At 42.6% G+C, this 16,108-nt stretch overlaps 1 protein-coding gene across 1 annotated transcript in view; it reads left to right on the forward strand.

The window, feature by feature from the left end:
• Positions 1–722: 722 nt before the first annotated feature.
• Positions 723–16,108, forward strand: part of chl1b (cell adhesion molecule L1-like b) — a gene marked incomplete at its 5' end in the record, with an annotated part of 47,769 nt that continues 32,383 nt past the window's right edge. The window contains 11 exons of the mRNA XM_080494462.1: positions 723–816; positions 4,071–4,088; positions 5,807–5,915; positions 6,018–6,208; positions 6,835–6,957; positions 7,956–8,126; positions 8,440–8,551; positions 8,721–8,902; positions 11,037–11,168; positions 13,297–13,437; positions 14,371–14,482. Coding sequence (XP_080350588.1) covers positions 723–816; positions 4,071–4,088; positions 5,807–5,915; positions 6,018–6,208; positions 6,835–6,957; positions 7,956–8,126; positions 8,440–8,551; positions 8,721–8,902; positions 11,037–11,168; positions 13,297–13,437; positions 14,371–14,482 — 1,385 coding nt within the window. The remainder of the gene's footprint in view (positions 817–4,070; positions 4,089–5,806; positions 5,916–6,017; positions 6,209–6,834; positions 6,958–7,955; positions 8,127–8,439; positions 8,552–8,720; positions 8,903–11,036; positions 11,169–13,296; positions 13,438–14,370; positions 14,483–16,108) is intronic.

Here is a 16,108-nt window from a genome sequence, read left to right on the forward strand (position 1 = left end):
TGATGCCGCGCTCTGAACTCTGCAGCCTGTCAGTGTGTGAGTGCAGACAGCTTACTCTGTCTGACTGTTAACTACTTTTTTTTTCTTCTTTTTCTTATGTCTCACACCCCACGGGCTGCAGTATTTCTTTATTTTGGAGCTGCATTGGTAATCTCTTTGAGTCATTGTTATCAGAAACATGCAGGCGCAGATCAAAACAGGCACGGCGATTAAATCGGCCTCACTTTGATGGTAATTTCTGATGTTGATTTCAGTCTTGGCTGCAATAAGTGCCTCTTTTCCTTGGATAATGTTGAACATCTGCCATGCATTAATAAATCTACAGGCATTAGTTTATTTATTTATCTATATCCACTGTGGCACGGAAGAGAAGGACTCTGGGACTTTTCCCTCTGTGGAAGTGTGCAGCAGAGGAGGAGGATGATAGCAGACTTTATTGTGAATATCACTTCAGAGTTGAAAACTCCAGAGAACAGATAGAAATGTGCCTGGTTACGCCTGGCTGACTGGAGACTTCCCGGTCAAGGGGGGGGGGGGTGGTTTCGGTTGTGTTTGGGGTTCGCCTGTCTGTCTGCCAGCGCGTGGGTGGATTCATGGGGCCTTCTCCGTCTGCGCCGCCTCCACAGGTACTGGCACCTTCGGAGCAGCCGAGAGATGAACTGAGGACACGCAGGAGAGACTTCGTTTTTCCCCGCCAACATACGAGATCGTACAGAGAAACCATGAGGTCGCAGAGGAGCCCGGGACCGGCTGCCGTGCTGGTCTGCTGCATTTGCGCCTTCCATGCGACTGCAGCCGTCGACATCCCGCTGGAAGGTGAGCATCGACACTTTGCACATCTCCTCAAAGAATTAAAGACACTGCCTGTCGTTGGAATGATTCATTCCCTTTAAAACGGTGGTTCCTGTATCATCTCGATAAACAACTCCACTCTATTCACCTCCATTATGTTTGAATCTCTGCGCTTTGATCCCACCATCACAGGGATATTATATCAGACACCGGCTTTAAAAAGTCTGCTCACAGTGAGATCTCCCCGAGGGTTTAATCGCTAATGTTTGAAGTCGGCTATCGGTGTAGAAATCATTAAAGTCTTGCACAGTGGGTTTAAGTACAACTTGAATAATTTGTCCAGAGTCATCTGAGGAAATGTACCGTAATGTATGGACTACAATTTGCGGGGGGGGGGGGAGACTCTAACAGCTAGTCTAAATATGTATTGTGTCTTACTTTGTAAGTCTGATATTAACTTTTTTGGCGGATAACCTACCGGAATGATGACTTGATTTACAACTTTCACTATTCACACTTAAGTTTCAGATGTCTCGTTAAAATTCAATTTGTTGTAATCTATTAGAGAATTCTTAGATCCCTCATGACAGGTTTAGTATCAGTTCAATAATGAAGCACTTATGAGGTAAAAAATACAGCAAGGGACTCTGGTTAATTTGTTGGAGATCTCTTGAGACAGAGTAATAACATATACTCTGTCTCAAGATATATATATATATATAGTAATAACTATATATAATTACAACTAAATGCTGTTTATTATGTTTCTTTTGTTATAAATGAGGGTTAAAATACCTGTAATGGCAGCAGGAGAGGAAAAATCAATTTACATAATAACTGTATTTTCCAGAAAATAGGCCACACCATTTTTTTGTGACTTGGCTTATATTAATAATTGACTTATATGTCAAAATATGTACATAACATATGTGAGCACGATGCGACAACAGCATGCTGCCACAGTACCACTGAAAGACCTCCATCACTGCTGTATTTAACATAGAGCAAATCAAATGTCTCCACAAATAAATACTACACAGCATGATTTAAACTAAAGCTCATTAAACAAGAGAAACTGTTATTGTGATGAAGCAAACAAAACAAAGAAGGCTAATTGTTGGCTAAAAACATGACAGCCAGAGCTGAGGAATCAATCCATAGAAGGTTTCTGAACAGCAGCTTCTGGACCAGGATTATCAATGTTGGTACATCTGGACATAGAATAAATGGGCCTTATAACACAAAGGCAGTTCATCCTCAGGTTAAACTGAGTATTAGGCCCCGTTTACACAATGTTTCAAATGAAAACGCATTGTTGTTGCATTTTCCATTTGGAATAGTTTCACGTTTACACGGCTACATTTCGAAAACAAAATAGGTTTTTCATGGTAATGGAAGAAATGCTGAAAATGATGTAGCAAGCACTCCGGGCCACAAGTTAGTGCTGTTGTAGTAATGGAACCCCACACACATGCATGTAGAAAACGCTATAAACATTAACAATGGTGAGTACTTGGGCATTCATATGGACAGAGGGCAAAGTTGGATAGCAATTCCAGGTGACTCTCAACTATTGAGGTTTTTCACTCACGTGACTAAGTGATGTCATTAATCGTTGTGCCGCCATTTTGGATGTCTGCGGTAGTGCTAAAAACACTATCATACAACAGCAGTTAGCAGGAGTGACAAATGTATTTTTAACTGTGTTGAATATGTCAGCAAGCCAGACAGTGATGTTGCCCACAGCTGTGAGTCGCCTGGACGGAGAAAAGAAGCACAGTTGGAGATAGATGAGCCACATCTGTTCCTCCTGGTCTGTTTACTGATGTTATGACAGAAGTTAGTCCCAGAGCACAAGTTCATCTCCTCTGTGTTTCCCGACCACAGTCTAGAGGCTGGAACAGGAGAGTCTAGCTGTAATTGAACCATTACAAACGGTCCACAGAAACAAACTACCAACCTGATATAAAATGGCCACTGCATCGTCTGAAGTACTTAGTTGTCTTAGAGTCTTTCCTCCTCACAGCTTTAATCCATTCTTCTCTCGGGGTCTGGACAGGATTCATGCCTGTTATGAACATATCCATCACCTCTGATATCGAATCAAATTATGCCTAAAGTGCGTGTACATCTCAAATTGCCGGCCCAGTTTTACCACTAGACCTCTGACATCACATGAAAAACCTCAATACTACCAAAACTACCAAGTCCCATGAGAATATAGACTGGGAGTCATGCCACTCTGGAGGCCGCCATTGTTGTTATTGTCCATCTACTGAGCATGTGCAGAAGAACTGTTTACTAGGGCCATGGTGCACATGCGCAGCAGCAGGGCTTCATCAAAGTTGTGTTTTCCCCATTTACACAGAGACAAAGTCTGAGGGTTTTCGAAAAGTTGTGTTTTCAGCAGCTCCGTGCATCATTGTCATTTAAACGGACACCCAAAATGCATCACAAGTTTTGCGTTTTCACTTGAAAATGTCTTGTAAATGGGTACTAATACATAGTTCGCCACCTTTAAACAGTAATAAAATGCTATTGTTGGAGTCAGCATCTGGTCCTGCTATCCTACTTCAATGCAGCAGGATAATCATTTTTGCTACGGGATAATAGTAAAAGAGCTCTTTTAAGCAATTCCTCCCATTATATGTGTCTGTTCAGGCTATAAAAAGCAATTCGTCTACATAGTGCATTGCATGTTGAATCACAGTTCAGCACAAATCACAAGCATACTGGCTTAACACTTAATAAACACCAAAAAAAAAATACTCCTGCAGAATCATTCTTGAAAGGTTAAAAGTGTAAATGGCTTGTTTATTGTCTCAGAGAGTTTGTCCTTGAAGCGCTTTTATCTAAGGTGCTGAATAATTTAGAGGGAAATAAAGCACACCATCGAGAAGTGTTACAATCGTCAAGCATTTTGTGCTTTTGAATATATTTACAGCCATTATCTTGTTTGAATCGCTTATTTTGTGTGTGTATCAGATCTGCGCGTATCCCAGTTTCCTTGGAAACGCATATCAAACCTCTCCTCCTAAATTATTCAGAATCATCTCTTAAGGGCTTGATAAAGAACTGTTCAAACAGGTTTTCACTAAAAAGCCAAACACATATTTTAGCTCCCTGTCAGAATTCTTTTTCATGTGTTTTGCATTACACATGTGCATTGGAAAGGGTTGCTGTATAGAGAATAGAGACAAGAAGGGATTTTTCCCCAAACTGCTGACTGCTGTTTTTTTGTGTTGTTTGTTTCCCCCCTGCTGCCTTGGATTAAATAGTTTTAGGTCACATAAACAGTAAGTTCGCTCTGCCATCCTGTAGCTCCTATTAGTGACGGCCTTTTTTTTTTCTTTCCTCATTTCCCGACACGGCTGTTGAGCTCAGCGGTAGCCATATGTGTTGGATAGCGATCGCCTGTATCATCAGTCATGACTCCATGTCACTCGTGGTTCAGCTTTTCATTTGTCTGCAGCGTGCTTTCCATCCTCACAATACGCCCCAAATCATTAACGCCATCTGAAGCAAGATATGCTTGAAACACACCAACTTAACAGAATGACTCATTCATTTTCAAATGATCACCTTTCATTCTGTTGTTGATATCTGGAGTATGTCCCACTGTTTGAGAGAGCTTTGGATCTAGATTAGTGGTGTCTCTTCCTGGTCTTGGTGGTCCCCAGTCCTACATGTTCAATACATGTCCCAACTCTCTCCAACTGGATTGTAATGCCTCAGTAGTGGTTTAACCGTAAAGTTTTCTGAAGAGATTCTATGTGTTGGAGAAGAGAGACATTGAAAACACGTGTGGCTGTGGATCTCCAGGACTTCCTGACAGAGCCACATACATTAATACTTTACAATATTCATTCAACGGTTCCCAACCTAGATGGTCGTACTTGAGTATTTGTTTTTCCTGATGACATGTTGGGTTTGTATGCCTCCACTAACTTCTGTGAACTGCAGTACATTTCCATCAGTTCCAGTAATAAACTCCACCTTCATCATGAGATGTGACTACTACTATTTTTTTAAGTGTAATCAAATACATTGAAACCTGCAAAGACAAAAGTAAATGGTGAAATCACATCTAATTCAGTTGTAAAGAGCAACCTGTATATTTCATAAGAAACAAATGTTCTCACTTGTCCTAATGAGTTTCTATAAAGTCAAACTTGCCTCTTTGGTAGGAGCATAAAAGCATTTAGTTTTCTGTCAAATGAAAGAGAGTTTTATCGGCAAACGGCTCATCTGGTGGGTTTAAACCTCTTAATTGCCATTGAGAGTGTTGGAGCTGCAGGTTGTGGGTTATTACCTGATTCTAAACCAGCAGAGTAGAGACAGTTAGCTTGAAGAGTTGTAATCTGCGTTCATTGACAGATTACAATAGAGTTTTCAAGGCTAACTTTTGTTACAACACTATTGAAGAGCAGAGCTAAAGAGACAGTGGGGTACATGTTATTCCAGTCTAAAGGTGTATGAGAAACCTTTGAAAGACTTTCTCTTCATGAAGTCTTAGGAGACTGAATGAAGGGTTTAATGACCTTGAACTTTTAGCAGATGCAGCCGTGTACTGGAGCCTTCAAAGCTGTTGTACGTGTTTGTAGCGTCAATGCAGAGGCTGTCCCGAGGTGGGTTGCAGCAATGCATAGCCTTTACATATACTTTGAGTATAAATTTGGCTTTATAACATTTAACAAGTACTTGTGACAAGTACTGTGGTCGACCGATAGATAGAAGTACATGTATGGGAACTCTTCATCAGCAATCAGCTCAAGGTTAGTACTCGTACTTGCACCTCAGTCTGAAACTTCTTAAAGCTCTAAATAACCACCAAATTCATCAGAATTGCATAGTTTTCTATGTAGTTCCTTCCTTCCATAATCCAAAGTATCCACCCTGAAGTTTCGAAACCTGTGACGAAGGTCGATCAAAGTCCAGAAGGGTTGGGAACCACATCGTGACGTCGATTGCCGTGCCCGTCATGTTCACTGTTACTTGTTTGTCCATCTCGCAGTCGAGCAGCTGCCCACCATCACAGCTCAGTCGCCCAGTTCACTCATCGCCTTCCCGTTTGATGAGAGCTACCCCCTGACGTGTGAAGCCAAGGGGAATCCTGAGCCAGAGTGAGTACCATCCACAGATTTCCACACTCCAGTCTGGAGGTCTTGGAAAATGAGCAATGCGGCGGTCTTAACCACATTTCCATACTGACTTTCTTTGTGCAGATTCAGATGGACGAAGAATGGTCAGGAATTCGACCCCTTCCTCGACCCCCGCTTGATGAAAGAAGAGGATTCTGGGACCTTTGTGATACCCAATAATGGGAACCTTACCGAGTACCAGGGAACCTATCGCTGTTACGCCTCAAACAGAGTGGGGACGGCCATATCGAAGGAGATTGAGTTCATTGTTCCCAGTGAGTAACTTACATTTGTGCGTGTGTATGCGTGTGCGTGTGCGTGTGCGTGTGCGCGTGTGCGTGCGTGCATGTGTGTGTGTGTGTGTGTGTGTGTGTGTGTGTGTGTGCGCGTGCGTGTGCAAGGTGCTCTGTTACAGTGCTTTCAGAGTGAGTCAGAGCCGGCAGCCCCTCTGTAATGACTGCACTTCTCTATTGTGAGCCTTTCATTGCATTGGATGTGGCAGAAAGTCATTGAGCCATTGCTCGGCACTGGAAGGTGCATTGAATGTGATCGGGCCTCTCCATCATTTTCTTTTTTACTTTTTTAAAATAATTTTTCCCCTTCAAGTCCAGCTGATATATTCTCTCCCCCCCCCCCCCCCCCCCCCCAAAAAAAAAAGGTGTGCATTCGGCTCTCAGTTGTGATGTCTGCTTTTCTTCCTGCAGGTCAAGTTGGGGAGGGAAAAAAAACCCCACAGAATTCAACCTGCTAAATTGTACAGCTCAGAAAACTCATACTGCAACATAGCAGGATGTTACTACCATCTTTTGGTAGTAAGAGGAACTACAACACCTTGTTTGTAATTCAATTATTTTCCCTTCATTTACTCACTCATTTTTCCTTTCTTCTTTTGTCTCCTAAGACGTCCCAAAATTCCCAAAAGAGACTCTTGACCCTGTTGTGGTGGAGGAAGGCCAGCCCTTTGTCTTAAAATGTGATCCACCTCAAGGAATTCCACCTCTGCAGATCTACTGGATGACTATCAGTAAGCATTAACACAGTGAATATGAGAAACTCAGTGTTGGTCTGTGAAAGTTTTTATTTACATGTGTGTTACGCTACTTGCAACTTGAAATATTTGCACAGTAAATGTGGTCATGGAGTCATGTGAGATATTTCACTGAATATCTGCTCCTTCACAAGATTTAAGCATTTTCACTTTTAAGTGTTAGTTGGTGACACTCAGTCGCTGTAGTGTCCATTCTGTCCTCAGTTTCAGTGTTTCGGCAGTTAATTGTTTCTTCGCAGATCAGTGATGATTATCAAGAGGTTTCTGCAGTCTGTTAACAATTAAAAGCTGTATACAAATGCTTCATACATAAGTATATAATAGTGGTCTTCAATTTCCAGGTGGGCACCTTTTTGATGGCGCAGGACCAAAAAATGTAATTAGAGTATATTTCATTATGCTTAATGGTACATTATTTACTTCTCAAAGGTGGATGTTTATCCTGCCTCATCAATTACTAATCTAAAAGTTAGATGATTAAAATGTTTGTTTTACTCTCACTTTTAAAGTTTAAAGACCTCCACCTCCAGTAAGCATAAAAGGCAAAATCCGATCAACTGGTAGTGTTTTATTGTTGAATATTCGTCATGTAGCAATAGTGAAAAAACATAATTACCAGAACTTTAGCTGTGTATCTGGTGGGGCTCTAAGAGAAATGATTGTTCTTTACTTTGTATTACGTTGAAAGGTTAAGGTCAGTTCTTATTTGATGTGTGAAAGAAGATTTTTTGAAAATGATTCACACAAATATGCATATTTGTCCAAACTTTTGTCTATTTTTTGCCTTTTTGAGTCATCACATTGTATAATTCTTCAGTAAGTCCAGAAAAAAAAGACTTTAATTTCTTCTTATTATAGGTTGAATAAATGTTGTGTTTCACCACTGCTCAACATGAAAAAGATTTGCTTTTTAGCATTGCTTGAGAAGAAATCAACAGATTGTGTTTGTACTCATGTGGCCTCGCTGTCTTCAGGTCTGCAGCACATCGAGCAGGACGAGAGAGTTTCCACGGGTCTGAACGGAGACCTCTACTTCTCCCACGCCGTGGACAAGGACAGCAGAAGAGACTACTGCTGCTTCGCTGCCTTCCCCAGAATAAGAACCATCGTTCAGAAGACGGCCATGTCTGTCGTCGTCAAGACAAGTAGGTCCCCTTCGTCTTCCTGATGCCATCACGTTGATCAAAAGCCATCCCAGTGTCACGTTCCCTTTGTTCATGTGCATCTTATTTGCTTTTTTGTTGCATTTTTGTGATGACTCCCATTATGCATGCCCTTTGTCCTCATTTTCACTTTTTTCTTTGATGTTTTGGTTTTCCTCCCCGTTGGTGTCTTCCACCTGCATTTCAGAATCAAGTGACAGTCTTGGAAGTGGTAAGTTTCTAGTTTTCGGTGTGCACAGAGCCTGGCATTGTGAATCGAGATGAAGGCCATTGATTTTCTGACACGCTTTCACAGCGAACGCTATACCACAGAGAAGACCCTCTCTTCTGACGCCCTCTGGTGTACGATCGGCGGTACTGCTGGTTAAAGAAGAAGACTTGAAGCTGGAGTGTATCGCTGAGGGACTGTGAGTTACACAAACTGATTAAAACCTCTAAAAAGTGATTTCAGAACAGTATTTTAATCATCTTTTTTTTCATAATCTGACTGTATTATTTCAAAAATAACAGCAACAGATCCTTTCTAAGTTGCAAACAAGCTGCATCTGAGTGTTCAGTGTTGATCTGCTCTCTCAGTCCAACTCCACAGGTGGAGTGGATGAAGATAGGCCATCAGCTTCCCACTAAAGCCAAGCTGGAGAATCACGGGAAGCTGCTGATTGTGCCGAGAGTGGAGCAGGAGGACAGTGGGAAGTACATGTGCAAGGCGAAGAACAGGCTGGGAGAAGCCATCCATTACTTCACAGTGACAGTGGAGGGTAAGAAAGAGGGAAGCACGCTGTATGACATGTCACTGACTCACGTCCACCTATAAGGTCCTCATAATGTGTGTTGGTCTGTTTAAATGGGGAGGATTCATTAAAATCCTTGATGTAAACCGTCAATGCATCATAGCAGAGAGACTTTTAAACAAGGATTTGTTGGGGCATTTCATTGACATATGATGGAAGTCATCAAGTTTTCAAATGACCTGTCTTTACTTCAGTTGTGATCACCTGGATGTTTGAGGGCAGTTTGTTGAAATTAGGAAATGGTGGTCATATTAGCTCAAGGATGAACTGTTATATTGTTTTTCATCTCTGATCGCAGTGACTTGAGAAGGTTTAAAGCTGCCTTTCGTACGGTCCAGGGGTCAACCTGTCCAGCCATGTTACACTTCTGATAGTGTGGAATGTAAGTGAATAAGAGCAAAATGACCAGATCCTGGATTCTTCAGTCATAGTGACAAAAAATATAGGTTTATTCCCCTCAAAAGCAGCACAAAGGTTACAAATCGACAACTGGCCTCTTCTCACAGCTTCTACAAGGACAAAAGAAAATTGCCGTGAACAGTTTCTCATTGCCCGTTTATCCTTAAATATCCCCACTTATCCTAAAAAATAGTTTTTAAATATACAATGAAACAGACTTGGAAACCTCAAATATCAAAATTGATATGATGCTGAGAGGAATGTTTACCTTTCCCCTGAACACAACAAAGCACTCATGTGCCAACAAAGACACGTGTTCCATGACAATCTATCTATCCGTCCATTGGATGGCAGGTACTGAGCTCATCTCAATTGAGGTGCGATAAAGGACAGGACAGGTTACCAGTCAATCACGGTGCAAATGCAAGGGGGCATTTTCGACAGAAAATCATCAGGTATCCTCACAAAAACTTGTGTTTCTGATCTATGGGAGCAAAAAACATAATACCTGGACTACACTAGACCTCCTGACCGACCATGAGGCAAGAGCACTGTCCAGGTGGTCACCTGTCCATCACGACACACACACACACACACACATTCACTCTGGTAGGTTTGAGTCAACAATTATAACATATTAAATAACAAATATTTGTGGACTGTGGGAGGAAACTGGTGTACGTAGAGGGAAGGCATGCATGCATAGTTAGAACTTTGAACGGAGATGCAAACCAGCGGTCTTCTTCTTGGGAGGTGACAGTGCTAAACACAATGCCACCATCCAGCCTGAGCATTATATGTGATCTGCATTTGGAGTATTTTTGAAATAGACCTTCTGTCAGTTACACTGGACTTGAACCGGGGTTATTCTGGCTGTGAGGTGAATGCAACCATCAGCCTGAAGCTTGCAGGTGCAGTAAAGTGCATCCCATCCCCTTCCAGTCTCCTCTTCAAGGAATCACCTTCTTTGTCCTGAGCAAACGTGTTAGCAGAATGACGCAGCTCACTTAAACAGTTTATAAACTTCCTAAGTTCCGTATAGAGAATCACTGTAATCATAGCTGTCAGGTGGAGATAAATGCGGTTTGTAGGGGAGCAGACGTATAATGTGGCATACAAATGGGAACATTCAAATAAAGCCCTGGTTCTCCAGTGCGGTTCTTGAGTAAAGAGCGCCACTTTACCCGCACTGCTCGCTGAGTGTTATACACTTTCGCTGCGTGCGAGGTTTATTGTGCACGTTGGAAGAAGAGGGCATAATTATGCATCAGTACAGTTGCAGAGCTTTTGTAAATCCTCCTCATGTACCGTCATGTGTAGGTGTTATTCTTCCATCAAACATTGTTTAAATAACACTAGCCTCCCCAGCTTTGGATTGTTTCATGTCTCAGCATCACACTGTGCTCAGCATTATGTCGGCTGTGGAGGAGTCGGAGAGAATCATTTCCAGGTAGTGCATGAACGAAAATTACAAATAATGGCTGTTTTGTACATGCAGCGATTGTGATGAGAGTGCTGACGGCCGGGAATCCATGTCTGCAAGTCCTGGGTCACCCGCGTGGCTCGTATCAGCGCACCATTGTGTGTGTTACGTAACCGTTCCAGAGATCCCACCGTCCACCCACCCCCGTCAGTGCCGAGCCCCTTCCCGGTGCTGACACTCGTCAAGTGTGATAACATCGTGCTGACTGTGTGTTCCCAGAGCCTCCGGAGTGGGAGTTCGAACCGGAGAGTCAGCTCAGCATGATCGGCTCAGACGTGCTCATCAAGTGCTCCGCTGGCGGGATCCCTCAGCCGATTACCACGTGGAGGGTGAACGGCGTGCCTCTGCAGGGTCAGTCGCTCAACACGCTCACGTTCCACTCCGCTGACAGCGACCGGGGACGACCGCACTGATTGGAGCAGGAAAATAAAAGCACACTGTGTGTGTTGATGTTCTTTAAAATGCCTCCAAATAAATTGGTAGAAGCTAATTAATGGCCAATGAACATTGACTCCTCAAACTATTTCTCATCTATTTAGACACGGGTAAAGCCACTAAAGGCAGCTTTATACGGCAATCCATCTGGTAACGTTTATGACACAAATGGACGTCGTTTTTAAAACGTTGTCGTGTAAACGACTAAATCTCATGTGCGCTTTTGTATTGTAGAACTTACACTTACTGCATGTGCATTTGTAGCTTCTTTTTTTTTTAAGCTTTTGACTCTTTCAAACAAACTAACAAACCTCTGCAGTCGTTTTATCAGCTGTTCTGCATGCAGCAGATTACCATTTCAAGAAAAAAGCAACGACTTTGGTCAAGTCGGACCAACAGCTTGAACTTATCTCCTCAACGGGAAATCAAGACTGGTTTGTTTTATCGGTAACAGATAATTTTTTAAAAAAGGGTGTGAGGTGCTCTTTAAATGGTTTTGAAAAGGCCAGCAGACAGTCTCTGCTTGTTGAATCCAGGTTATTCTAGCAGAGGTCCTGTAGGGAATCCTTCCCCCCTGGTGACCAATTAAATCTCCTCACAGTGTTTCCTTCATGTAAAATTAAGAAGAAAAACTTTATTTTTAGCACCACTTTGTCCCGCGTGTGCTGGGACTACCTCTCCGCATATGGAGGAAATAAAACCGTGTGAAGCCTTTGGTGGCTCTGAAGGGAGCCGAGAGTGGCGGATGAAGCAGCGTCACCTGAACGGGTGTCGGCTGAGGATGAAGAGTTTGATGAATGAAGAGAATCAGGAAGAGCTGGCGGCGAGAGGTTGTCACAGCCGTGTCAAGTGTTCCGCTCGATCCTCCAGTTGAACTATCGGCGCTGAAATTGCGCTGTCAGTGATGTCGCTGTCGAGTTTTGGCGATTTTGATGGTTTTATTGTAAGCTGTCCGTCACCAGTCTGACAGTCTTCTGTTAGCTTCAGATGCTTAGCAGACACGTGATTCAGAAATGAGAAAAATTGGAGTTTTCTTTCTTAAAGGGGCGATATTATTTTTCTTGTTGTCACATATGCTTGTCAAATACTAGTGGGTTGCAATTTTGAGTGTCCTTATTTATTGTAGAATATGACAGCAACCTGAAGTGAATCTTTGATTTCTATGAGCTGATATCATCTTCACACAGATTTACTTTTGGACAGTCAGAAATTGGCAAAACAAGGAATCTGTTGTAAAATAGCAAGCCAACATTCCTGCTTATCTGCAGGAACAGCAGTATTGAAGTTTCCTGCTTAATCAAAAAAGGTGTATCTTTAGCTGTGAGGGTTTCCTAAAAGGACAGAAGTTAGAACTACTTGTTTGATACTCTGACAATGTTTTCAAAATGCTTTGACTCAGTCTTCATGGAAAAAGGAAAACACAACTTTTCTGAAACACTGCTCCAACACATGTGCACAACAGCAGTATTAAATAGTTCTACGTCATTCAGTGTTACCCAACCTCATTCATGTGAATCCAAGAATGTTTTAATTCCTAAGAGTAGTGGACACAGCACAACACTGATACTTGAGCTGAGATATAAGTGATGCTGCTATGCAAGATAGCAAATCAGCATGAGCCTCAAAACCATGCTGTCAGGGCAAATTTATAAAAACATGCATAATGCAACAGTAACAGGAGACGTTTTTGGGACATTTGACCATATTTTGCACCACAGAGGTTAATTAAAAATGGCTTTATGTTGAGATTGTAGTAATCATTTGGTTTTGTGAAAAATAAACATCATCATGTATACGCTGCACTACAACAAAGAAAAAAACATTAAAGTTAAAATTTAAAGGCTACTAAAGTACTATTTTTACCGGTCTGGCCCACTCAAGATGACACTGGGCTGAATGTGGCCCCTGAACTAAAATCTGCTTAACAGCAAAGATCTAGATGTTTCTATCCTGTACGTGTCACGATGACACTACTGAAGATTTAAGCCTTTTCTTTTTTAATGATTGTGATGTGTTTCATGTTTCGTGTTTTGGTCTGGTGCAGAGTCCCCAGCACCTAACAGGAGGGCATTCGACGACACCGTGGTTCTCCATAACGCCAAGGCCTCTGACAGCGCCGTGTACCAGTGCGAAGCGTCCAACAGACACGGAACGCTCCTATCAAACGCCAACATCATGATCATGAGTGAGTGCGACAGCTTTCATTACCCCGAGCCGCGGCTCTCATCACCCTCGCCATCATGTACATGAAAATACAATCTCTGCAAAGCATTTGTCTGGCAGTGCTTGAGACTGGAAGTGTCAGACTTCTGCGGTGAGTCACCGGGAGGCGGCTGACTGATGCGTGGAGCCGGCGAGCCTGGCGCTGACGCCGTCATATGCCCATAAAGCAGCGAGGAACCCAGGGAAGGAGTGCTGTCTACAAGCTGTACTCCTTCATTCAGGCTAGCGGTTTCTCCCTGTGGAGCAACAAGCCCAGTTCCCTGCCATTTATATGCTAACAAGTTTCCTCCCCTCCCTCAATTCCAGTGCCATAAGACAAACATGTGCTGCTTTACAAGTGTAGATAAAAAAAGAAAAAAAAATAGAAGCAGAAGACAGAATGCTGCTTTCCATCAGTCGGCGAAAAACCGAGTTTGTTCTGGGTGACACAGGAGTTAATAAAGCAGGACAGTCTGTGCATGCAGAGTCCCAGCGGTTGCCTTTGTAAACAATTAGAGGAGACAGACCATTTTAATGGGAGGCTTTGGCTACAACCGATAACGTGCACGTGCTCGGCTCACTCATTATTCCATTGTTTTCCCCTTTGATTCCATTTACTTGTTCGCAACTTTTTCTGACAAGCCGACAGCTGAATTGTTTTCTGTACAGAAAGGAGCCGACAATTAATGTACAGGTAAGGCAACAGCGCTGTCACCTCGATTAACTCACAGCTATCTGCTTCCTCCCATCCCGAAAACTGCAGACTTAATCTCTCTCTCTCTCTCTCTCTCTCTCTCTCTCTCTCTCTCTGTTGTTTTTGACTGGCTGCCACAAGTGCACTCCCACTCTCCTCCAGCTCCTGTGCTCTTCTGCCGACCTCTGATTGATGATTAGATTCTTCCGCTTGTCTTCACAGATCTGCGCCCCATGATTTTGACCCGGGGTGAGGAGAATTACTCTGCCGTGGAGGGGAAGGCAGTAACGATGCACTGCGAGGTCTTCAGCTCTCCTCCTTCCACAATCACTTGGTGAGCGAGCGTCGTCCTCCTGGCTCCGACGCACCAGCAGAGAGCAGTAGATCTCAGCTGGTGGATGTGTACAGTCCCTTTTTTTTTTCTCTCACTGCAGCCGTGTTCTTTTATCCCTGACCTGCTGCTGCTTCAAAGAAGTCATAGTGTCAGTCAAATCTGATTCTGTATACAAGTGTGTACCTATTTCTTCTCAGCTCCCACATTATCCAGTAAGACTATTACTAATATCGCATTTGAAGTATTAAGCTTTAATGCTGTAAACCTGTAAAACATTATGACTCCTGATGTTTTTCCCTTCACCCGATTCTAAACATCGCATTACACCAAGAAGCTCTTTCTTAAATTTCGTCTCAAAAACTCCACTGTCTCTTAGATTGATTGATTACACTTTGTTGGCCAGAGGATGAATGTCAATTGTTGCCTCTTTTTTTTTTTTTTTGTACTGCTTTTTCGTGTCACACTCCATAATAGCCTTCACATCAGGGTGGAGACACATTGCTGGACACAGCCATCCATCATCTTCTAATCTAGCTTTTATTGAGCTTTGGGTCTGAAGAGCTGTAGCTGATCACTATGAGTGAAGGCAGGATACATCGTGGACACGCCACCAGTCCATCACACGGCAAACGTAGAAACATACAATCGCACATGCTCACACTTGCAATTACGCCCCGTGTACACCAAGTAAAAACATTTTTGAATTAACCCATTGGTAGCAGCCACACAGGGCAGTGGTCGGGGGGAGCTGCGGGGCCGAGGGTCTTGCTGTTTACAGGAAAATTGGCAGAAATGCTGGAAAACAATGTTGCTTTCATGTAGGGTGACTAGTGCTTGTGGGTGTTTTTGTAATGAAACATACCTGCCACCCTGCAGGTCGCTATTGTTGTTACTGTCCATGTTCAGCATGTGCAAAAGAACTATTTACTACAACTGTTTTCTACTTGTTCTTTCTATTTACTAGATGCATTTTCTTTTACCATTTCCATGGAGATGGAGACAAAGCATTTTCAAAAAGTTTTGTTTTCCACATCATAGGGATTGTGCTTATACATGCAGTTTGGCTAACCTTTTGTTAACACAATTGCTTGAGGACACACAATGCAAGACAATGACACACATAACGCATCGTAGTGGCTCTTAACCTGAGTAACGGTTGTATCAAAGTGGTCACATATTGGCTATTTATGCCAACACTGATGAAGCATTATGTCCCACACTAATTCATTCTTATGGTCTTCTCGCGCCATAAATCCACAGTGTCTGAGTGGAATTTCTCCAGAATTAACGTGTGTTAATTACATTTTGATGGCCACTAATCAGAGTTGAAGGTCACCCCCTCTTCTACAGTCAGTCAGTGTTTGGTAATGGACACTCTTAAACATACTGAGAGATGGAAGAAAGGCTGAAGACCCCTTCAGACAATCATCAGTTAACCCAATATACATTACAATAGGTAGTGTCACAATAGTTTGCTTGGTTGCATTGAGCTGTCATGTAATAACATCGATCATTGCCGTAAGGTATCTCCAGACTTGATCAGATCTTTCCTGAATTTTAACTTGTGATCTCAACCATATGGCAACCAAGCTTGAACTTGATGATGAAAAAAAAAGAAACCACATA

This window comes from Blennius ocellaris (genome assembly GCF_963422515.1).
Source record: "Blennius ocellaris genome assembly, chromosome: 4".
In the NCBI taxonomy this organism is placed as follows: domain Eukaryota; kingdom Metazoa; phylum Chordata; class Actinopteri; order Blenniiformes; family Blenniidae; genus Blennius; species Blennius ocellaris.